We start from the raw sequence: 25,420 nt of genomic DNA, 5'->3' as shown, positions 1-25,420 counted from the left end.
GATGTAACAAGAAAAAAACTGTTCATAATCTGCTGTACTAAGTGTTTAGAGAGAGTGGAGGAATGGAATATCCATTGTAAACAAAATTAAGTTTGAGGACTGAAATTTTCACATACAATTTTTGTTAAACTAAATCAAATGTTTAAATGTCTGTTTCTTGAGAGAGACATTTTAAAACTTTGAGATGGATTGTTAGTTTCACTTCATAAACTACAATACCATTTGGAAATTAAAGCAATCTTACATTCAATGCTGAAATAAACACATTTAAGTATGGTGCTCCCATTTATTAAAAGAAATAAACTCTATAGGTTAATGATTAATAAAACTCATTAAAATAAACTGCTACAGTGAAGTAAAATAAATGTACGGTAACTTAAAAACTAATACTTACAATGTTTATTTCTATTGCCAAATTTTCCTAATAAAACTATCCATTATCTAAATACTTGCAAAATTACTGAAAAATAAGTGATTTAGAATATTAGCGATAGTATGCATATTTTATCTCGTAATTCTATGTATTTTTATATAAAACTTTACAAATAACTGTAGTTAATTAAATAACATAAAATTGTAGAAAAAAGTAAAAAATTATTCATATCTATAACTTAATGTTCCAGAAAAATTCAACTACTTCATTCAAGTATTGATGGAAGTTGTGCCTCCAGCGAAGATGCCAGACAATTGATTGTCTACTGTATGATATTTAGTGTGATAATAAACAGTGACATTTAGTTCATAGTCTTCTTAGTACTAAAAACTCCAGTGCTGAGTTTAATATAATTATTATATTTAATAACAAATCTATGACTTTCAACACATTCCATGAATGTGTTAAAGATAAGTGTACATAAGTTATAATGTAAAGAATGTGTATTTGTAATGCACCTAAGGGATACTATTTCAGTTCTACACACCATTAGAATTACAAAAAGATTATTTACTACACTTTAATACATTTTGGAATCCCAGCAATAAACCTTAGTGGATAAACTAGTTTTGATAGATTCAAAAATCAATAAATATTACTAATACCCACTTAGTATACTCATTTTCGAATAATTTAATGTAGTTAATAATTTTCAAAGAATGTCTAAAATTGATTTATTATTAAGGTTGGATGTGTTTTTATACTTACATTTATAGTATTTGCTTATGCACTGCTGCTGGCTGGTCAGAAAGGAAATTCTGGCCAAAAAACTGTTACTAACAAAATTAAAAAGGAATATGTAACATATTATTGTTATACAAAAGTTAAATGCTATGCCTAAACATGTTTGAAATACAGTGTAGGTTGTAGTGAGCATTAGTTTATAACAGTACGGAGAAATCCCCTGTGTTTTCCCATACACTCATACGCAACACTTTCAGTACTCACAATGTCAGTAGTTACATTCTATGTCGTATGATACAAAACTGTATCATTTCAAACACGCTTTAGACTTATGACATTGATTTTTGAAGTAAAGTAGTTGAATAATATTGGAAACATGCAGAAATAGTGAAAAATTAATTAATGAATTAGTTGAAAATACTGCAATGAGCTTACTTGTTTATGATTTCATGAAATGTCTTTTTTTTCTAAGTGTGCTTTGAAATGTACTTTTCTATTTATTTTCTCTTGGGAGCCCTTAAGGCTATCATCTGACCTATATTATATTGGGTCTTTGATTAATTAAATGAGATGAGTAGGGATGCATTTACGGATTGCTACACTATTAAGAGCTTTGTTTTCATAAAGGTGTCAACATACGCGGTGGAATAGAGAGTTAGATCCTTGTCTTGACACGTTCATGTCAGATCACTCTGCAGTACTTGACATAGTGCTGAATTGAAAATGTATCTGTTACAGTATTGTATACAAATTGATTAATTAAATGAGATGAGTAGGGATGCATTTACGGATTGCTACACTATTAAGAGCTTTGTTTTCATAAAGGTGTCAACATACGCGGTGGAATAGAGAGTTAGATCCTTGTCTCGACACGTTCATGTCAGATCACTCTGCAGTACTTGACATAGTGCTGAATTGAAAATGTATCTGTTACAGTATTGTATACAAATTGATTAATTAAATGAGATGAGTAGGGATGCATTTACGGATTGCTACACTATTAAGAGCTTTGTTTTCATAAAGGTGTCAACATACGCGGTGGAATAGAGAGTTAGATCCTTGTCTCGACACGATCATGTCAGATCACTCTGCAGTACTTGACATAGTGCTGAATTGAAAATGTATCTGTTACAGTATTGTATACAAATAAAGATGTTAGTTAATGTAAATAGTTTCCTACATCTTCAGGACTACATTATGTATCCAACATCCTCCAACATATGAAAGTGGGATGATTGGACACTTAGTCTCGATAAATGGCCACTGATGTTGGAGGATGATGTTAATAAAATGTAAGATGTTTATTGGCTGAAAGATTCCAATAAACATATTTGACATTTATATTTAGGGTCATTAACACAAATTGTTAAGATGCAATAATATTTAGTGTTATTAATCAAATATTATCACTTAGAAGTTTATTCAATTTTCTTACATTCAATTTATGTTATTTATAACAAACATATCGGTGTATGAACACAAAATACTCATTTCTATGTGAATCCTTGACACAATTTAGATAACAAAACGGTGCCTTTTGGACTTTATAGCCAATTATCAAGTGTGATTGTAGGATACATAGTGTGGATCTTGCTTTATAGTTGTAAGTTTTTATAGCATTTCAATATAACAATGTTATTTTTTATAAATTAATTGAACTACTGATATAAGTTTCTATTAAAATGTATTTACTTGAGTATGATTATGATTTTCTCTCATCTGATGTGTCCTATACTACTAGATCAATAGCTAGTTACAAACTTTGGTCTACTGGTTTAAAATGCATAAATAGATGGAAACGAGAACAAATTTAGAACAGACACTACTGTCAGCAATTTATTGGGAGTTAAAGTGTTGTACATAATTTTTGCAAACTGAGTGATAAAATCCTTCTATCATTTTTGATTCCAAAAGGTGTTTCTACTGACTCTCAGTGCTATTTCTAATGGCGTCAGGATCACGAAGTGCTTATCTGTGGCATAAAATCTGATCTTATAAAATGTTCTAGAGTGTTCACAATCCATAAACCTTAATGGAGATATATTTTAGGTAGATTTATAACCAGAGGCAGAGAACTATTGGAGTCGGTGGGAAACTAGAGGCTGAAAGCCTGTTGAGATAAGAACCATATAAGGTCAGGAACTCACTTCCAGTCCTTCAAGCTTATCATATTCCAGGAATTACTAGAGGTAAACTCCTTTTAAATACCAAGAATTTCCAGACATCAGGACCTCATAGTGCTGGTATATGTGATAATGGGCTGGTATTGATTCACCAACCTGGGCAAACCAATCAAAATGGATATTCCATTTTGTGTTCCTGCCAGTTGTGAGATTCAGTATTACTATTTTTTCATGAAAAAATCTAACTACAGCAAAAGTATACTGTGAGATATGTAGTGTTAAGGCCTCACAACCAATAGCCTAAGACAAAATGAATGGTCACAACAAGATGTCAAAGTTAGTTACAATGATAGACTAGCAATGTTTTTCACAGTAAGTTAATTACAACCGTGAGTAAGGGCATCATGTATTGAACTGCAACCATATTATTACTCTGGATTAGCTCACAGTTTATTAATAAAGCATATAAATGTAGCTTGATGCAGACTCAAAGTGCCTGTCATTCGTAAGCTGTGTCTGAGGAAGCCGATAAGCCTTTCTCCGTTCGTTAGACATGCCTCCTCCCCTCTGTTAGTGACAGAGACTCATCCATCTGCCACTTGACTCAGTGTCTCAGTAGTAGTCAAAGTTTGATGTGCTTCTCGCTTGCACTCGTAGTCTGCTTTTATTTCTCTCTGTTATTTCGTTTAGGTTAGATGTTTCAGTATTCAAGAAATTAATCTATGTATGTAAAAGTGAGTATGGTGAAACAAAATGAACAAAAAGTTAATTAACTACTTTTGACCTTTGAGTGACAGTAGGAGTCTTAAAAGGACAGAAAATTATCAAGACAATGTCACTCGACTATCTTCATTGACCTCACAACCGTCGAATAGCACTGAAAAGGTAACCAGCATTGATTCTATTGTAAAATGCTTCGAAAGAAAAGAACAACAGATTGAGTGTGACAATGCCTTGCCAGATTGTTGGAATAATTTGCAAAAACTGAGTTTTGAAAAAAATATGTACGTTGAACATTGAATGTAGTTTATGACTGGTTGTTTATTAAAACTGGAATGCCCGAATGCAGTACTTGTCAAGAAATTGGAATCTTGTTTATAAATATAAAAATAGGAATGAAAATTTCAAAAGAATGGGCAAATGATGAGATAGATAGTTATAGTGACATAACAGAGAAAAAGCAAACTTCTTTAAGGGAAAAATTTATGATCACAAAGAAGTGCTGGTCATAAAGGAGCTGATAAAATTTTATCTGAAGGTAAGGATGAAAAATTGGAGAAAACCGTTTTGAGACAGCGCTTTCAGGAAAAAGAAGTTACTGGAAAAATATTCACACAAGGTTGTTTAAAAAATCGGTCTTTTAACAAGGTTGAAACAAAAGTCGATTTACAAGAAATAAATGGGGTTAACATGGATCACATTTTACACTTTGACATAGCTTGTGCTAACATTACTTTACACATTAGTACGATGAAAAAAACATTTGTAAATGAAATCATTAAGAATGGGACAAAAATTTATCTCATTATTGATGAATCCACTTCCTTATGTAATAAGTCAAGTTTAATTGTATATGTCCGGTGTTCTTTGTGTAAATCTGGTATGGGTGGCTTTACCAACGTTTTTTTAGAGCTACTGCTAAAACAGTTTTTGATTATTTGATGAACTGTCTTTAATCTAATAGAATATCTGACATGTTTTAAGTAATAACTTCAACAGCTTAATTTGTGATGGCGCTGCTACTATGATTGATAAACACAGGTATTGTGACATTATTTTGTAAAAGTTTATTGTTATTGTCTGGCATTGTGCAAACTACAGACTTCAACTGTCACTGTCAGACATTATTAAATGAGTTTCAGGAGTGTATGGGTTTAGGTAATTTATTGACAAAACTAAGCTTCACCAAATAACAGTAGGCAACTCCAAAGCTGTGCAAGTCTACTGGAGACAGAAATTAAAAAAAAAAGTTGGAAGAGTTTTGAGCACCCATTAGGTTGCATCTAGTTTCAGATCTGTATCAGTTGTTTGGACGTCCTATGAAGTATTAGGCCAATACTTTAAAAGAGCATCAAGTGTACCAATTAGAGACAGCAAGGAAAAAAGTACTTTCCCAGACCTTCTTAACTAAATCAAGCTTTACAGCATCGCAATGCAGATTTGAGCCATGCAAACAGAAAATTGCAAATAACAGTTGCATTGGTTGAAGAAAGGAAAAAGTTCCAGGATACTACTAAAAAATGGCTCAAGAAGCAGTAAACAATTTGATTTTTTCGGAGTTCCCCTCCACACAAAAGGAGGTAGATCTAACAACCAGCTATTAGACTCTAAAATATTTTATGAAGCACTTAAAATGTCTATTGAAACAAGACTGCTTGAGGAAAAAGATGTGAAGTTAGTGTAAACTTTTAAAGTTATGACACCAAAAACTGGCTACAAAAAGTCCCAATAACGTTTTGGAAAACGAAATGAGGAAACTTGATCCAAGGTTTAAAAATGAAGGATAGACAGCTAATTACAGGTTTCAGAGAATATATCTAATCCTGAGCGTTACTTGAAAGCTTCACTCCTTTAAATCAATCTAGTAACTCTCTATTGCCATTTTGTTGAGTGAATGTGAAAGAGGAATTTCTCAGATGAACTTAATAATAACATCTCTAAGATCTTCACTAAAAAATACAACAGTATCTGGCCTGATGTTTGTGAAAATGAATGGACCTCCTCTATGGCTGTTTGATCCAGAGAAGAATGTTAACTCTTGTTTTTTTACTGGACACCACTCGGCACTAGCTGTGAAGAGTAAGGAGGTATATCCCAGTAGATTATAGTTCCGGCAATTCAATTTCTAGAAATAAAGCATTGCATACTTAGTAAAGTATCAATAGTTATACAGTGACAACAGTGTTTACAAAAAGTGAATTGGCAACCCTGCTTCCCACAATGACTCTGCAACCTAAAATGGACAGGCAACTGGGACGCTCTCTACTAGTTGAGAAAAATTGGAATAGACAATTTCAAAATATATGTACTTTTATATGTCTTTAGATGTTTCCTTCAAATCAGTGGCTTTGTATAAAAATTAAAGCAGTTATTGTGTTGCTAAGTATGTATGAAATTATATAGAAGCAAATACATACAAATTTTAGAAAGAGGGTTAGTTTTGAATTTGAAAGTAATTTTAGAATATTTTATAGATAATCTTACATGAGGATTATTGCATAGGTAGATTTGCATTATATACACATAAATCTACCATATTACAATACTGTTGTAACATAAGTATTTCTAAGATTAATATTGAAACATCAGTAGATAAAAAAACAAAGCAATATTTTTTCGAAGAAAATCTTATGTTGTTTATTGGAATAGTTAAGCCAAATAAATGTTCTTCAAGACATGATTCACTCTCCACATTGTTGTTTTTTTTATTATTACTGCTGACAGACTTGTATTGGTAATTCATTAAAATCCTTTCAAGAAGAATAATTCATACATAATACACATTGTTAGAGTGTTGACAAAATTAAACCCAATAAAAAGCAGAGAACAAAATCAAATTTTCTGACTTTGTTAACATGTTTTGAACATTGTGTTGCTTATAAAACCAGGACAAAATACCACATAACAGTTGAAAACCTATAAACATATTTGTACTAGGATTAAATAATCACTCAGAATACAAAATATTATAAATAATTTATTTTGCTAAAGAATTAGTGATACAGACATTACATGTACATAAAAAGTCTCAAAAATATTTGGAATGTTGAAAATATTATAGGCCTTGTAGTAATTCCAGGACTTCAAAAGTAGTACAGAACATACAACTAGTTTATTAAGTATAATTAAATCAAATTATACATCAAACCTGCAGAAATAAATTTATAGCTGAAGTGCAAGTAAAATTTCATCTTATTTAGCACTCCCTCTGTTATATGATTTTTTATTGTTGCAAGGTATAATAACAGGGTTAGTCGGAAAGACAGTTCATTGCCATAGCTACTCTAATGTTGCACAAATTCCAAAATATGAATTCAAACTGATTCCCAGTATATCTTGCACATTAAATGATGCTGTTTGCATTGGTATTGTTACAGAATGTTGTTTATAAGTCATCAGCTGAAAAATGTTTAAACAACTGATAAGACTGTCAAATACTTATGGACTGGAAACTCATCAACATTATAATTAATTGAAGTTTATGGTCTGATTGAAAATAGTGCGTTAATAGGTGAAAACTTTCAAGGATGGAAAAAAGTTCATGATAACCATGGTCAGGTTAACTATTAAGAATTATTTAATTGATTTTAGAAGAATTTTTCAATACACAGAACAATAATGTTTGTGAAGACCGACAATTCATAATTTGTAAGTTTGCGTAGGTCAAATATGCATAAAATGTTTGCTAAAAATGAGTTATTTCACAAATTGTGCATGTTTGGTTCCCAGACTGCTTACTGCGATACATCAAACAAAAAGAAAGGCTTGTGCTCATAATTTCTAGGACTGATATCAAAAGGAAGATAATTAACTTTTAGAGAACACTGTCACAGTGAACAAGACATCCCGCATAAACCCAGTCTAAACATTAGCCAATTAAATGACGTCATATAATATTACCAGTAAAGATTAAGGTTATACAGACAATCTCAAACATGCAACGTTATAGTAACCTAGTTTTTAGTTGGGTATGGAGGTTTCCTTTGTCGTTTATACGCATTAAATCCCTTACTAAACTTTGATTTACAGTACAAAATAAACAACACAGCCTTCTGACATCTGAAGGCTTGCTGCATGAGAATACTTATACAGCAATTTAATACCACAATCTGATATTTTTAGATGCAAATAGATTGACCACTCACTGTACAGCCTAGGCTTGATGCCAAGTGGTTTACCACAGATGAAAAGATGAAAGAAGCAGTTGAAGACTTGTATTATTCTCATATAAGCTACACAGACTTCTATGAATTCATGATATAAGGAGCTTGTGAAACACTGTGACAAATCTTAGGAAAATAAAAACTATGGTGAAAATAAATAAAAATGTAAGAAATTAAATGAAAAACTAATAAAAATTTTAAGATGGTTTATTTGGTATAGGAAATTATACTACTTAATTTCCATAACATAACAATCATTTTTACTGCTCTCAAAAAGCTTGGACCTAATCTTCACTTTGAAGTGATTCACGAAGATGTGCAGAAACTAACTTTTGCTCATTTAAGGATAGCTCTTGTTGCTTTCTGTAGTTCAACACGGCTTACTTTTAACTGCGTAAAAGTTTCAATAATACGTCTAAGTAGCATCTCATGGAAATTAACTTTGACTTCATAAACTTTCTCCTTCATCCATCCCCATATTCAAAAATCCAATGGCGTATGATCTGGTGACCTGGGTGACCAGTGCATAGGACCTCTGCGACCGATTCATTTATTTGGAAACTGTTGATTCAAGTAGGTAGAAATAATATTTGAAAAATGAGACAATCGCCATCATTTTGGAAGTACAGCTGTCGTTAAGTTGCAACAAATTGAGGAACATCTTCAAGAAATGTCGGTAATTCTTCTTGAAAAATCTGTTAATATGTCTGACCTGTTAAGCGCTCTTGAAAAATACCTGATCCAATCAGATGATCATGAATAATACTACACCATATATTAATGTTAAAATGTTGCTGAAAGTTACGTTCAATTATTGCATGAGGGTTCGCTTCTGCCCATGAATGTTAGTTTTGTAAATTATTGATATCATCATGAGTAAACTGTGACTCATTGGTAAGTAAAATATCGTAAAAGAGTCAAGGATGAGTGTTTAAACCAAATGCAGTAATCCGAGCGATAGGCTCTGTCTCCTGGATGTAAATGCTGTATTTTTTGTTTATGGCAGGGATAGAGTTTGTTATTATTCAGTGTTCTCCATGCTTTACTTTGCGTAACTCTAAACCATTTAGAAATACGTCTTGTACTGATACCTGGACTATGTTCAACAACAGCACTAAAGCTTTTCTCTACAATAACATTATGTTGGCAAGAGCGGTCATACTGGAACTTTGCGCTAAGAAGCGATCCTCTTTCCCGTAAAGTAAGAAATGTAGCACTAATTATTCTAGTATTTGGAATTCTGCAGTAAGGATAACGTTGCCTATATTCTTCAACGGCGGCCGTACCACTACCTTCACATACACCATAAATAATCACCATATAAATAAGTGAAATTATAAGTGTATCACTTACTTCGTGAATTACCCTGTATCATGTAATGTTCTACTCAATATAAGATATGCAAAAAACTTCAATTTTGCAATAGATCATACCATATATTTTTAAAAAAATACTATATGTACAAAGAGAAATGTATTTTTTTTAAATCTAATAACATACATATATATTAAAAATACAAGATTTAAAAATACATTTCTCTTTGTACATATAGTATATTTAAAAAACAATAATTTACAATACAATAATAATATCAACAACACTGAGGTACATAAATATTAATAAATTGGTGTTTATCGGATATTTATAAACTATAAGTCTAAAAACCAATCCAATTATTGCATCATTAAATTTGTCACTGTGTCTAATTTTAATGTGTTAAAATTGTTATGAACTGTATATACTACTATATACAAAAAAAAAAACAATAAAAATGCTTTTTTAGATAGTACATTTAAAAAATTTTTAGAGTCCTTGGTCTTTCTTCTTTAGGAGAGGGATGTGCATTATAGGTAATGGTAGCTGAGAATCCCTAAACCAATACAAATAAATAATATAACAGAGAGAGGGTTAAAATATACTGTAATAAAACATACAGAGAGTTCTATATAATTTATACTATTAAATTCACTATTATAGTACAAATAATATAACTGTGTAGAACTACTTGATACAAAACTACTTTTAAAAGGAAAGTGTAAATCTTTATATAAGATTAAAGCGTAATGAAACCACACGGGTCTTACATACAAGTTATTACTTATAACATCCTTACCAAGATTCTTTTCCACTGATTACACATAATATTGAAGTGCACATTGATATTGACTGACTAGAAATACATAAGCGTATCATTTTCAAATTAGAACAATTCAATTACTGACGAGGTGAATCTCCTTAGGCTATCACATATGAACTGACCGCACTGTGAAATCTTGTAATCAATGTTGTCAAATTTAGGCCTTTGCTAGGTTCCTTCTTGATATTAGAGGGCTGTCCAATAAAGACATGAACTAAACAAACATGACTGGTGTCAAGTATTAACTTGCGTGTAGTTTTATAGTCAATGATTGTTCCAATATCAATAAGTATTGGAATTTTTGGTAAAATTTCTCCAATTTACATAACCAGTATTATTCTCACTGTTATTTGGAAATTTCACACTTTGGTAATGGACAACATGTGTTATATGTTTTTATTAATAAAAGAAGTTGAGGGTACTTCAACCTTGTGTCTCACTCCTACTATCAGCCATCACTAAAATTCTTAATTTGCTTGAAAATAGGTTTTTTACTGTGCAACTATATTATAAAAAAATACTCAAGAAGACAGTTTAAACAGGCTTAGGTGGAAATGAGCCATCCGATTTATGTGGGCTAGACCTGTACTGCCTTGATGCAGCATTGAAAAAACAATTCATAACAAGAATTCCTTAACTTTACTTCCAGCAATCCCAACTCCCACAAAGGAAATAAACAGATTACTACAACAGGCCATGTGATGAACACAGGAGATTAAACAGATTACTACAACAGGTCATGTGATGAACACAGGAGATTAAACAGATTACTACAACAGGCCATGTGATGAACACAGGAGATTAAACAGATTACTACAACAGGCCATGTGATGAACACAGGAGATTACTACAACATGCCATGTGATGAACACAGGAGATTAAACATTAATACTTGTCTTACATACATGCCGCTTGTGACTGGTCTCCCATGAGATCATTGCTCCTACATCATTACTGAGCACAGTTTATAAACTATATAAAACAATCTGAAGACAAAGAGAGAACAGCCAAAACTTGGGGAAACACATAATGAGGGTTTCCAGAATCCAAACATATTGCTATTCTTACAATGAAAAGAAGAATCCTACAATCATAGTCTTCTCTTTCACACTCCTCTCTAACAAAAGTGATAAAAATCAGATTACCAACACCAGTTCTCTTGCCCCAAGTAATTGTATAACTTATGTCCTCCCTAAAAATTACCAGAACCTTAGCAAGCTGTAAAGTCATTCTTCCTTTCTACTGAGCATGTGACCGGTCAACAAACATATAACGGGCAGTGGCTAAAGCAATGAGCACAAGCTACGTGAAATATCCTGCATAAAATTCAATATGTAATAACCAAACAATTCTTCTGAATCCAACCAAAAACTTGATGTTGAGCCGCAAGAGCTGGAAATGTATATGTAAACTTATAAACATGTATACAATTGCGTGACTACTGCCATATTGGTTTAGTTCCCATATTTATTGGACATAACTCTACTGTTCATATCTGAGATTGAAACAGCTAAGCTATATTCAGTTTTTAAGATATGTGCTATAACTACTTAGGCATTCATAAAGTTTATTTATGTACTGACACACTGTAACAGCTTTGAATTCAAATTGTTTGTCTTTAATGGGGACGTACATGAAATACTTTAACAACGTACATACAGTAGACATTTACATTAATATGCAACTGTAGGAACGGAATTCTTTTCTTAGTTCAACATTTAGTAACAGTAATAAATTTTTCTAATAAAAGAAGTAAGTTATAGGTAACATTTATTGAATTTGCATTAATGGTTTGATTATATACATGTTTAGTTTAAGACAATAACGGTTTAGACACTCACTTTAGGTGACATTTATATATTATTACATTAATCAACAAATATTACATTAATCAACAAATATTACATTAACCAACAAATATATGGATTGCTTTCTTATACATCTATAAAAAGTTTCAATTAGTTTAAATTTAACATGGTGATTGTTGAAAACCGCAATTATTTGTTACCTACATCAGAATTCAATTACTAATTTATTGTTGTTTCACACAATTTATTTGCAAAGTTTGAACAAGAAATATTACAAGTAAACAAATGATTGAGTCTAAAAGTTGTCAATTAAAAATACCAATTGACATTTATTAACCCAAGATGTGCCAAAAATTCTAGACAAATAAGGTTAATAAGTGACATTCAAATATAGGTTTACTATTTTGCGAGAATGTTATATGGTCTAGATCTAATTTCCAAACAAAATCAACACTACCTCCAAAAATCCTAATTATAGTTAACCAAGATTTTATGTCACTAACAAAAAAGAATATAAATCCAAACATAAATTTTATATCTGACAATTTTTTGTACTTAATTTCTTATACTTATTTGGGTGTCATTTCTTAAGTATTGTATTACATTTTCCAGCTAAAAATATGAAGCTGTCCTATTAAATGTTAACCTTGAACTGCAATCACTTTGAACCATACAGACGTTTAGCTAAATTCAGGCCATTAGGCTACTGTCAGAATCTTTTGTCTTCCTTATCAAATGTTTCATGATTTCACTAGGTGCATCATTTTAATAAAGAGCACAAGGCTCTTTTGTCGAGGAGATATCCAACAAGATTTATAGTACTTCTCACTGTTCTCTGGAGAAACAATGATCTCAACTTGTACTATAAGTCAAGATAAATCATCTATCCACCAGGAACTCTATCCACAGCCGGGGTTAGAGGCTGACTGTTTCAACTGTCGTCAGCGAGTCATTCTTTCCATCAAGTGGTCCACTTGTTTGATAAAAGAATCTTCTTCTTGCAGTGTAGGTTTGGTGAAGGACAAAGGCATGTGGGTTGGGATTGCTACACGATCTGTAAACAACATATACTAGAACTAAAGAACGTTTCTCGATAATAGTTTGTGGTGGCCAAACAATTCTAAAATTAAAATATCTGCTTCTTAAATTAAAGATTTCAGTACAAGTAGTCTGTATTTTTATCAGTTGGTATTGATCTGATTGAAATTATCAACCAACATTTAGCAAGCATGAGGTACCGAAACCTCTTTTTCATTTAGAATCAATACTTTTTAACTAGTTAAATTTGATAAAATAAGTAATAAATTAAGACGTAAAATTAAAATCATACAAGATTGTGTTATGTAAGTAATAAGAATGTACTTTATGCACATATTTAATTGTTAGATGTGGACATTAGTAATTGTTTAAAGTTAGAAGAGGATCAAGCGGATGTCATATTTTCAACCCCAAAATTCACAAATAAAAAAGTAGCAATTTTTGTACCTTTCATTTCTTACAACCCTGTTTTTTTAAAGAAAGGAAAGCAGTTCTAAAAAATTTGACAAATATAAATTTTTTATTGAATATTGCTAAAGTCATTTAAGTATTGCTATTAATTGTTGCTAAAATAAACATAGTGCAGTTTAAATGAAAATATTGTATTTAAATATGATTGTTTGGAATTATATAAAAATGTATATGCAGGAACTGAATTTATTATAAGAATTCCAGAAGGTATTAAAATAGAGAATTGAAAATTCTTAAATAAAGCTTAAAACACTCATTATATTTAACAGAGAAATTATTTTACATAGGACATTCTACGAATATGATTTTAATTTTGACTATTGTTGTGACTACAGCACTACTTAACCCATTCACCTACTAATATTTTAGCACACAGCCAAGGAATTCCATTATTTTTGCCTATTATTTAGGTGTGCAGATATTTAGCTGTAACTTTCTAGTAAATCCTAGTAAATCATTGTTTTGAAAAAAATATTTTGTAACAGTGTTTTTCTTGAGCTTCCCTACCATTTAAAACTGCCTGTATAGAAAAAAAAAAAAAAAAAAAAAAAAAAAAAAAAAAAAAAAAAAAAATGGAGGTATTACGAGATATAACCTATAACATACCGGTAATACCATAAATTTATTTATAAATAAATTTTTTTTAATTTTATGTTGCCCACCACCAATATTTTGTTCCCAAAATTAAAACCTTAAATGGAATTTTTATTGTGTAGCCTACCTTATTTGTCCTTAGAAGTCACACACCAAAAGAGTGTTGTATATTTCATAGTATATTTACACACAATTATATCGTTTTTATATTATATACCCTACCATATTTATATTTATATTCAGAAGAATTGATCTGCATTGACAAGGCCTACGAAGTCAGTTGCCGGTCCGATGTCAGGAGTTGGTCATTCCTCTTCTGAATCGAAAATATCGGAGTTTTGAAACTGTTCCCGTGTCACACGATCCCATTCCACATCTGATTGATCACTACCGGAACTGAATTCTTCACTACAATTATTAGAATCGTTCATAAAACGATCTATTTCACTGTCACGTAACCTATTACAAGCCATGTTTACGGACACTAACAACAACAGGTGTCATATGGAGTAAATCCATCTGTTATTCTTTGCTTACGTCAGTTTAGCCAACTAATGACAAAAATATTGTTCTAAACAAACAAGTAACCATGGAAACGAAACATAGTTTGATTAGTGCAGCTATCTGTCGAGTTTAAAGTGAACTATTACTGCCGCGGAAGCGCTCCGTCGAAGTATGGCAGGGCCCGCGCCGGAAGCGGCGGAACGGCTCCGTCGAAGTAGGTGAATGGGTTAATATACAATCTGTATTTCAAAACTATATATACATATTTATGAATAAAGAATTAGTATTTAATTCAAAGCCAGAAAACTTAAAAAGTGACAATATTTTGTAACCAAACCCTGAAAACGTCACAACTCACCTTGATAGAAGAGGCCACTTGTGTTTTTCAGAGGTGCGGGAGAGATGGCGAGCCAGAGGGCTGTGTCTGCCCCTTGCCGTGGTGTGCGTAGCCTGTCCTGCATCCTAGCGTAGAACTCGGGCATGGTAGTCTGCACCCCCTTAGTGTCAGTCCACCCAGGGTGCATGGCAGCACAGAAGAGCTGAGGATACTCTCTTGAGTACATCTCCGCCAGAACTACCTAAGTTTTTTCTAGTATAATAATTTTTTGACATGGAATGGTTTAAGACCATAAAGTTGAATGATATATATATATATATATATATATATATATATATATATATATATATATATAGTACAATTGTTATACCCTGTATAGCTTTTTAAACTAATTGAGCTATGATGTGAGAAATTAATTGCTCAATAGTTGAAGTCAATGACAATGAAGTAAGGAACCCAGTGGTGTATTACGAGAGAGAGCATTTGGGAGACAGCATTCCCTAAGTATCATGTGATAAAATTATAAATACTTCTGACAAAAGTACACTTTTATAACGTTAGTTTTAAATAAAATTTTTTATTGGTATTACAAATTTGAAAAATGTAATATAAATATTGATTTAGTAGAGATTAATTTGCATAACTTACACAAGCCTAAGGTCGGAATAAAAGAGGTGCTATAGGTTCAGCAATACACATAGCGGTATGACCATTTGACAAAAGTATTGTCTACATACTCACTATTGGCTACTCGTTTTTAAATATTACACAATAGCAATTTTTGCAATGTTAATTTTAAATATCAATGAAAATATTATCCCTTACAATGCAACATTATGTACAAAAATAACTAAACATTTTAAGACCATATAACCAAGTAAAATAAAGAGAAATCACATGAGAGTGATAAATTCAAAACTGTAAACATAAACGATTAGTAAAATGATGAATCAGTACCTCACTCATGTATGCCAAAAGTGAGTTCAAGTTTATGAGTTTCTGAAATTACTATTTATTAAGTAGCAAGTTCTTAATAATTGTAATATAACTAAAAAATATAATTCATATGGTAATTTTACTAAAATAGCTCACATATGTGATTGTTTCATATTATATTTTTACATGTTCAGAACTAATCAGAAAGCTATCCTCTGCTAATTCCAATCCAAAATTTTCAAATGGCAATGCCTCTCATATATATTCCAAATATTTATTCTTAGGAAAGAAAAATAACAATTATTTCCGACTTAATTAGTGGTCTTTATGTTTATCTTTTAGTATATATTAAAGATCATAAAATCAATTCAGCACATAACGATATAATTGTATTTGAACATCTAGAGAAAGGTAAACTGAAGAAGTTTCTCAGCATTATAAGAGATTTCAACATGAAAGTATGCAACAATCTCTACTAATAATGTTTATCTCTAAAAATGTAAAAAACATTATTTGTCTTTTTCAAAGTTAGACAATGTTCATTAATTACAGTTTATTATATTTGTTTGCAACACTGAACATTTTCATTTCTAGCTTACCTTTTCCGAGAATTTAAACAGGAGGTTTTTTAAATTGTAACTTAATCATTTTGAATCTTAATATCTGGAGAAATAATTAAGACAAACACTTCTAGTTTGTAAAAATGTATTAACTATCCTTATCTTTCTATGACTAATAATAATAAAGTTTGTATTGGAAAATTATTGGTTTTGGAAGGCCCCACAGAAGAGAAGATATGCTCTTTTGTTCTTAACATTTTTATTTTGTCAAAAAATAATGTCTGTTGATATATAAAAATTCCTTAAATTTCCTGTTTTTTCTTATGCAGTTTTTCCGAGGGGTGCATTTTATACTAACTTATATATGTGGAAAGATATAAAGATTAAATAAGAAAAAAATTATTACCTGTTGCCGTTTGTTATTAGCGTACACATGCATCCCATCAAATTGCTTGAGACTCTGACATTGTATGTCTGTCGGATCCAGTTTCTGTACCAGCATGCAGCCTGATGATACGAACACAACTCTGCCTCTCTCACTTCTGTCCAAAAACATTGCAAGAAACATGACAAAACAAATAGCAATCTATTCTATTCCAATGTAATCATCAAATTGTTTGAGACTCTGTCATTGTGTGTCTGTTGGATCCGGCTTTTGTATAACCATGCAGCCTGATGACATAAAAAAAAATCTTTGCCTCACAACAAGAAGTATGAAAAGATAAGTGGTAATCTATTCCATACTTCTGTAATAATACAATTGCTTGAAACTCTTGACATTGTATGTTTGTCACATCCAGCTTTTGTATAAGCATGTGGACTAACAACACTAACAAAACTCTGCCTCACTTACTTCTGTTTAAAAACATGGAATGCAATGGATGAGGGATCCAATGAAGATTAGAAAGTACACTGATAAGAAGTTTATTTGCAAAGACTGACCGGACTTTCCCGGTCGGTTTAGTACAAACAAGTTCACTTCTTTGTTTCAATCTTGTCAGAACAGGTTATACTTTTAGAGTGGACATTATCCAATAGTATCATTATTGTGTGGTTACTTTTTCATAGAGTATTTTAACTAATAACTAAAATGACTAATTAAATATGTGAGGAGACAACTTACTTGTGTAACAGAGGTACAAGTTGGCGTGTAATTATGTGAGGTGACAAGACGTTTATAGCAAAGTTCTTCTCGATACCGTCAGGATCTACATGGCAAGTGTACACCATACACCCTGCATTGTGAATCTGTGATCATTCATAACAACTTAATTCAAGTCATACACATGTACAATTTCAGAAACAATTTTGTGGCAAACATGTAAAACAACTAGTATACACTTTTAGGATGTATTCTAGATCAAAATATGACTACTTTGCCCTGTAACTTATAAAAATCATATCCTTATAGAATTAGGAGTTCTTAAAAAAAACAAAAAAAGTTACTATTATTGTAGCTACACTATTTAATAGCATAATGCCTGCTTAGGGGTTCATGATACGATAAACTTATCTTCCTAAGATAGTAAGCTAGAAAAATTAGAATGAAGATATTTTTACATTCAATTTCTTTGAAAATATATATTGTGTCAATAGAAAAAATATGAAATTTTTAGTCTAATCTGATCTTATCTTATAGAAATATTTTGAATATCTTAATTTAAATTATGTATTTGTAAGAACAAAAATTTAAATAAAAAATATCAATTGTTTAAAGATAAGTATTATTATTGAATCAGGCAACTTATTAAAAACGAGTGTAGAAATAGTTTTTTTTAAACCATGAACACATTTTCATCATAAAATAATATTTTACTACTATGTGATTTACAACAGTACTAAGTATTCATAGAACAATTTTAAATTATGTAGGTACTTTTTGAAAAATGTAATCCAAATATTTACATTTAATTTGACAAAATTTCTATTATAACCCAGGTTGTACATCTCTGAAAGAGCACAAAAAATGTTGAAAAGTAACATATCTACTAGCTTTCTATGTCAACAAGGACAGCACCTTGAGCAATTTAAATCTGTTTTTGGAAACTTTACATTGCTGCATTTAAAAAAACGTTCAGATAAAATTTTAAATTTAGTATTTTTATTTTAACACTTTTTATGAGTATACCAAATGTTAATAAAATCTAAAATGTGAGGTAAATTGAGTGTGTTGATTTGACGATAGAGAAACAAATATTTAATATAATTGATAGTGAATACATTTATATGTTTAATTTATATATTGCAGTTTTACACTTACGATGGCATCAAGGCAACTGAACTGCTCTCTGAATTCTTGTGTGAACTGATAAACGCTACGAGGATGTGACAAGTCCAGGACATGGAGATGAATTTCCTGAAAAAGAATAAAACTTTGGTTTCTTGGTATGACCAAATAACTGAATTACTAGAAATGTAACTAACAATGAATGTAAATCCCAGAAAACTAAGAAAATTAAAAATTGCAGACAAGTAGTCTGATCTATCCCCAATATGGAAAATAAATAGCCATAGTAAAGTCATTTATAAATAATACGTGGCAAGTGAGGATAAAGAAACAATTCTTTGTTTGAAGTTTATTTTTGACGATGGAAGGATTGCAAAGGAAACAGGTTTCTTCCGGACATTTGCCATCGTTCAGTGAAACATAAAGCAAATGGCAATTGTCACGGCAGAAGAACAGAAACTAGATGACGGAAATAAAAAGGAAGGGGGACAGGAATGGGCGTTTATTATTATTATTTTTGGTTAATGCTAGATTAACTTCTTAAAGCCATACTGTGAATCCGCATTAGTTTATTACAAATATCTGATCTGTTTGATACTTTTGGTTTGCTTTTTAGTTCATTTTTTAGAATTGGCAACCAAAGCGGACTAATCTCGGCTGATGGATGGTCTGCCAATTGGTTCCCGATGTGTTATGTTGGCTTCATCCCAATTCATATGATGATCTCGGACCAACAATGGTGTGCAATTTTTGACTTTTCTGTGAGACCCTTTCTCGTGTTTTCTTTGTGTTCTTTTATCCTTACGTTTAATGGTATTTTTGTTTCGCCTATTTATTCCCTATTGCAACTATATTTGATACTGTAAACACAGTTTTTGGAATCCTGTGTGCCATTTTTTCGTTTTCTTTTTACGAGACTTTGTCTAAGAATATTGTGTGTTTTAAAAGCGGTTCTAATGTTGTACTTTCTACCTAATCTTCTAATTTTCTCAAGTAATCCCGGCACATAAGGGATTGACATAAACACAAATTTATCACTATTCTGTTTTTCTGACTCAGGAATGATTCTTCTGATTCGTTTGCAATTATTTATTACTAATTGACGGTATCCATTGCTTCTAAGATCCAATTGAACTTTCTTAAATTCCTCTTTTAATCCATCTTCATCTGAGCATAAGCTCTTTGCTGTATCAAATAACGATTAGGCCACTCCTTCTTTGACAGATTTTGTATGGTTTGATACGTAATTTAATGGCAGTAAATTGGGTCTGAAGGAAATAAATAAAAGAGCAACTGCGATCTAGTGGGAACAACAAAAACTACTTAAAAGTGTTTCTTATTTATTTCACTAGATCACATACGTCATATTCAGATGAGAGATTATTCAACACGAAACATTATTGTGAATTCTGTTTAGTACCATAGCGCTTCCTGCACGGCTATCGGGATTACTGCAGACGGCACATAGGGTGCTCCTGTATTTGTTTCGGGATTACCAGCCAAAGGGTTAAAATGTCGCTTCTTACAAAATACTAAACAGAATTTAAAAAAATAAGATAGTTAAACAATATAAAAATGTCATGTTAAATATTTTACCAAAATAAAACAAATAGGCTAATCCCTTTAGTTGCTTTAAATAAAAAATACTATGCTCATATACAATTATTTCTTTCAACGACAAAAAAGAAATTATTACATAATTCAGTTCCTCATAAATGAAAGTAAATTCTTTTAGGATGTTTCATTACCTATATTAACAAAATCACCAGCATTCTGGTTCGCTAAGTAAATCAGGAATTAAAGTTTTACTAAAAAATACAATTGTAATAAATTATTTTACAAACAATTTCTTTAACGCATTTTTACATGAATCTGACCAAGGAGGTAAAATACATGAATATTAAGATGCTTGGAGCCCATATGACAATCTAACTACAGGACAAGTACAGTAAATGTGATTTTGCTTATGAACTAAATCTTTGAGGCTAAGAATTCTACACTTGTGCTAATCAGGTATTGTTATATTTTTTTTGTTAATTCAGTATTTAACCGGTTTTAATGCATTAGTGAAGCATATAACTGCTGGTTTGTAAAAACTATAGTCTCTTATAAACAAAAATATGTCTCAAGTAAGAAAACAATGTATTTCACCATATTTCTAACCATACACCTGCCATCTATGAATGTAACCGTACTCATTAAAATATTTTAACCCACAAGAGGTCACGCTATGAGATAAAATCTAACATTTTTCAGTCGATCTGATGTATATGTTTATTATTTCCTGTCTGATGACACTGATCTTCTAATTATTCTTCCTACGCTATATTTAGCAACGCATCTATATAAAATGAGTGCTAAACATGGTGATTTGAGCGGTGAGTATACTGGAGAATTTTGGCGACGAGTCGTAAAATGTTAAATTGCGTCTAACAGCACGACCTACCGTGTGAATGCACTGTTAAGAGCAATTTAATGGTGCAATCTACCATGTAACTGTATGAATAGTTCATGTGGGTTATTAATTTTAGTTTTATTTGTGTTTGTGAGTGAATATTATGTCTTTTTTCAACAGTTTTATTCCATGATGAACGACAATGACTAGAACATTTGTTGATGGTTGGAAGAACATTCTAGTGAATGTCACTTTTATAAGCAAGGGAATGAGTCTGACAGGGATGCTGATTCTGAGCTTCATGAAGAAGACACAGACTTGGAGTAATCCGACCACGTAAAACTCATACGGACTGTTCAGGAAGAAGCTACAGGAACCAACACACTTCCTTCAAAATTCTGCTTTACTTGAACCTTTTCAGCACAGTGATCATTCCACACTCATCTCAAAACAAAGACCAAGTGAAATATTCATAAGCCGGTATGAGGAACTACTGGAAAAACCTTTCTTGTTGAGAACTGGAAGGGTTTCAACACGTGTGAGCAGTGCTGTTGTACAACCTTCTCACTTAGACACATGAGCCACTTAGCTGACTTCTCCTGGCCCTAGTATTTTTGAGCAATATATTCTAAAGTTAAGAATTTTCATATTTGTATTCAATAAACTAAATTTACTCTCCAAATAACAAAATTTTAGTCTTTTTTGATTGCTTATCATTACAATTTAGAGTCATATTCAGTTACAAAAATTGTATGGTTGCTAGAGGTGCGACATCTCACGGGTTATGAAACATTATAACTTTATTACAACACTAATATCAACTCACATTATTTTTTGTCTGATCAATCAAGCTGTAACGGATAACTTCAGCTTCTTGCATATTCCTGCAGACCATGTGAACAGTTCCACCACGTTTTGCTATTTCTTCTGTCAAACACTTCCCAATACCACTTGTAGCACCTGCACAACACATTATTAGTACTATATACAGTGGTGTATATAAAAAAATATTTTGGAAAAAGGTGACTTTTTTACTAAATAATGATTTATATTATTAAAAATATGTTTACTCTATACAATATTATTTAGCACAATTTTAAGTATCTAAACTGTGATAGAACATATAATTATTGGCTAAGAATTAGCAAGGCCTTTTGCTCATGTCGCTGGAAAAATTTCATTCTGTCTGTCTGCACAATATCTTAAAAATGGACTGACCTGTAGGAGTAAAATCATAGGAGATTTTAATACATAACATATTAACACATTACGGTATTAGAGTTAATGCTCCATGGTAGTAGAGTGCGTTAATGGTTATCCACAAGGCAGTGAAGACACTATCACACAGGATGGATGTAGATGTACTAAGCTATTCTGACCACAAACACTCAGATTAGTTATTGGTTATAGATAAAACCATAGATAACTAGAAACACAGTACACAAGTATAACCACAAAATGACATTTCCATCTTCAGTATTGAAAAGCATAGCTATTTGTGATTTCCACCTCCTAATACCACACATAGGAAAGGCAGAAATGTTATACTGTTGAAATTATAATTATCACCTCCGGCTGTTAACTTCACTGATACCTAGGCTAGTTATTACGTCAGCTGCATAAGCCTAACATATTTTTTAAAGATATTTTATTGTGTAAATATAAAAATATTAGTTTTGTTTATTTGACCCTTCCCTATTTAAGTACACATAGAACAATTATAGAACTCTTTAAATTTGTACAGTAATGTACTCTGTAATTTACTTTTCTTGGCACTTTGGTATTATCCAGAGGCCATTTTTTCAACAGTTAATGTTATCTAGGACCTAAAAAAACTTCATTATTATAAAGAAGAGACTTTATTTGACATTGTGAAAATTACATGTCATTATGACAATTGGTTTTTGTTTTCTGACTACCGAAAGGAAGTAAAGTCAATGAGAAGTAGGTCACTCTGTCCCTACCTACTTTTTGTTATTACAAGATTTAAGCAGGTTTAGATTAATTTATCATAAATATGTTACTAGTAATGCCAAATTTAAAGATAACCTTTACAACCCCTCACGTGGTCTGAGCTTGAATTTGGGTACATCTCAAGGGATGTTTACTTTTTCACCAGAAGTGTAGGGTGGAGGTGCCACCAAAACCCACACTGATTGCCACGTGCATTTCCGATTGGTACTTTCCCGACCTAAGATCACGTAAGCGTTCGTAAATGTTGACTTAACTTTTTATATTTATAGTAAATATGTATATGTATGAATAGCTTATAAAAAAATCGTAGATGGGGACAGAGTGGCCACCTTCTAGTTTTTATAGGTCCATGGTAATATAAATTGATTTAAACAAGTGGCCTCCAGATAATACCAATGTACCCTTTTCTTAAGATCTGTATTTTTTGTTTTAACTTACAGTAATCCATGCATAGTAGGTTGGTAGCCTATTTATGAGAGGTTAGGTCCCAAGAGATTGTAAGTATTATACTTGTGTAAAATTTGGGGTACTTCTAATCCTCTTTTGATAAGCCTATCTCAAATTCTTACTTAAGTTATGTTCAAATTAAGTCATTACAATTCTCGTGAGAAGGAACTTAAATCTATTAAAGAACGTAATTAACTTATTAATTAATACACCTATACCTGTTATTATGTATGATTTTCCTTTCAAATTGACATCCAAATCAGTAGGATTGAAGCTCTTTTCAGCTTCTATGTATCCTTCTTGTGTGTATTCTTTCCAGCCTCTGTAAAACCAAACAGCTTTTCTGTAAAATGCCATTCTTGTGTCGTTTATTTTATAACCTATACCATTTTAGGTTAAGTTTTTGATACTGTCACAATGAATGAGGTAACACGGCAATATTTTATAAATATAAAAATATTACAACAAAAACTATTATAAGGAAAAACACAACCAATACATTCCAAATAAAATAAAAGTCAAATTTAAACTTCATATTCAACAAGTTGCACCCACTACACCAAAACAAAACAAGACCTGGGCAGTCTGGCCCAGGGCTCAGTAACGTAGACGACGCGAGAGTCCCCAGATTACTTGACGGATAGCAGACAATATTTGGTTTCTTATTCATACTACCAACACCAAGAAAATAACACTAAATTTCTCTTTGACTCTCTGAAAATAAGAACTAGTCATTTAATAGTTCACATTTATTAGGATGGATTGTTCAAACCAAAATACATAGTACATGTAGTCTTAGCGAGGAATGTACTTATGATCTAAAATCAATCTAAGTCCTAAAAGTTTAGTATAAATCAGATTAATTATTACAATGCCTTAATATCTCTTTAGGCAATGTTTTTAAACCGACTAGGAAGTTAATACTAACTACGTTAACATCAAAGCAAAAGATCCATGTTACTAGTCTTTATTAGTTTTAAATCATTAAATGTTCAATATACCTCGAAATTAACGGTGAGCTTATGTTGGTTAGCGCTAATAAATGTGTATTGTATCAGTAAATTAATTATACAAATTTTTTAAAGTTTTCCTTTGCGAGACCTGTTGCCGACAAAGCCTCACCCTAAATAAGTATTTTTGTAAGGTTTCAGATCAATAAAATCTTGTTGTCTAAAGCTACAGCTAAAACTTATATTTAAGTATTGGTGTTTTTATAATTGTTAAACGATGTATTACATTTTTGAATATCTTAAAAAATCTGTGGATAATTGTTTAGTTTAACACGACATTCGTTTTGAAGTTAAGCAATTCCCTTGGTTTGGTAAGCCTGAATAAGTGAGAATGCGCAGTGCGAAGAGAGTGAGCGTCCTGTGAAATTATTTAAGAATTATCTACTTCAATAACTCCCATTGACGTCATAAGTCCCCCGGAGAGTCATAATATATTAATTTCTCAACTTGAGCATCCTGCTCATTAAAGAGGATTTTTAAGTTTTAGAGAACAACATTATTTACTCATGATACAATTATTTTACCATTTTCCATTAACACAACTGTTATAAATATTTATTATTGTGTCAGTTATTAGCTTGTGATGTTTAATCATGATAAGTTCAGCTTGCACCTTCTGTTATTGCTCGCTTATAATTTGCAATATAATGTTTTGGTTTGCTTAAACTTGATGATATAATACGTATGATTTATTTCTTTATTCTGTTATTTAAGATCCCGGATGTACATCATGTGTGGATATGAAGTAAATTATCTATAGAAAGAGATACATGTCTTTTGTAGATTTGACTTTGAAACACGATCCCTGACGGACAATACTGTAGCGTAGCCGTGGGATTTTTAAGTTTAAAACCCGCTC

At 31.4% G+C, this 25,420-nt stretch overlaps 2 protein-coding genes across 4 annotated transcripts in view; one reads left to right on the top strand and one right to left on the bottom strand.

Annotated features, from left to right (window-relative positions):
- LOC124366296 (b(0,+)-type amino acid transporter 1-like) overlaps positions 1–2,813 on the top strand; it is an 84,175-nt gene extending 81,362 nt beyond the window's left edge. For both annotated transcript variants that reach the window (XM_046822734.1, XM_046822725.1), the window contains exon 14: positions 624–2,813. In XM_046822734.1, the coding sequence (XP_046678690.1) occupies positions 624–691 (68 nt within the window). In that variant the 3' untranslated portion in view covers positions 692–2,813. The remainder of the gene's footprint in view (positions 1–623) is intronic.
- Positions 2,814–11,615: 8,802 nt separating this feature from the next.
- Positions 11,616–24,173, bottom strand: LOC124366286 (dehydrogenase/reductase SDR family member 12-like). 2 transcript variants are annotated; one of them, XM_046822702.1, is made up of 7 exons: positions 23,770–24,173; positions 21,957–22,090; positions 18,769–18,864; positions 17,632–17,756; positions 16,915–17,050; positions 15,034–15,253; positions 11,616–13,122 (listed from the first exon to the last, which is right to left on the bottom strand). In XM_046822702.1, exons 1-7 carry the CDS (start codon positions 23,906–23,908, stop codon positions 13,010–13,012), a joined length of 963 nt encoding a protein of 320 aa, XP_046678658.1. In that variant the 5' UTR covers positions 23,909–24,173; the 3' UTR covers positions 11,616–13,009. The 2 variants fall into 2 exon arrangements, with proteins under 2 accessions (XP_046678658.1, XP_046678668.1); XM_046822712.1 differs by having other exon boundaries at positions 15,034–15,249.
- Positions 24,174–25,420: the final 1,247 nt, after the last annotated feature.

This window comes from Homalodisca vitripennis, chromosome 1, assembly GCF_021130785.1.
Source record: "Homalodisca vitripennis isolate AUS2020 chromosome 1, UT_GWSS_2.1, whole genome shotgun sequence".
Taxonomy (NCBI): domain Eukaryota; kingdom Metazoa; phylum Arthropoda; class Insecta; order Hemiptera; family Cicadellidae; genus Homalodisca; species Homalodisca vitripennis.
This window is presented reverse-complemented; position numbering and strand designations above follow the sequence as displayed.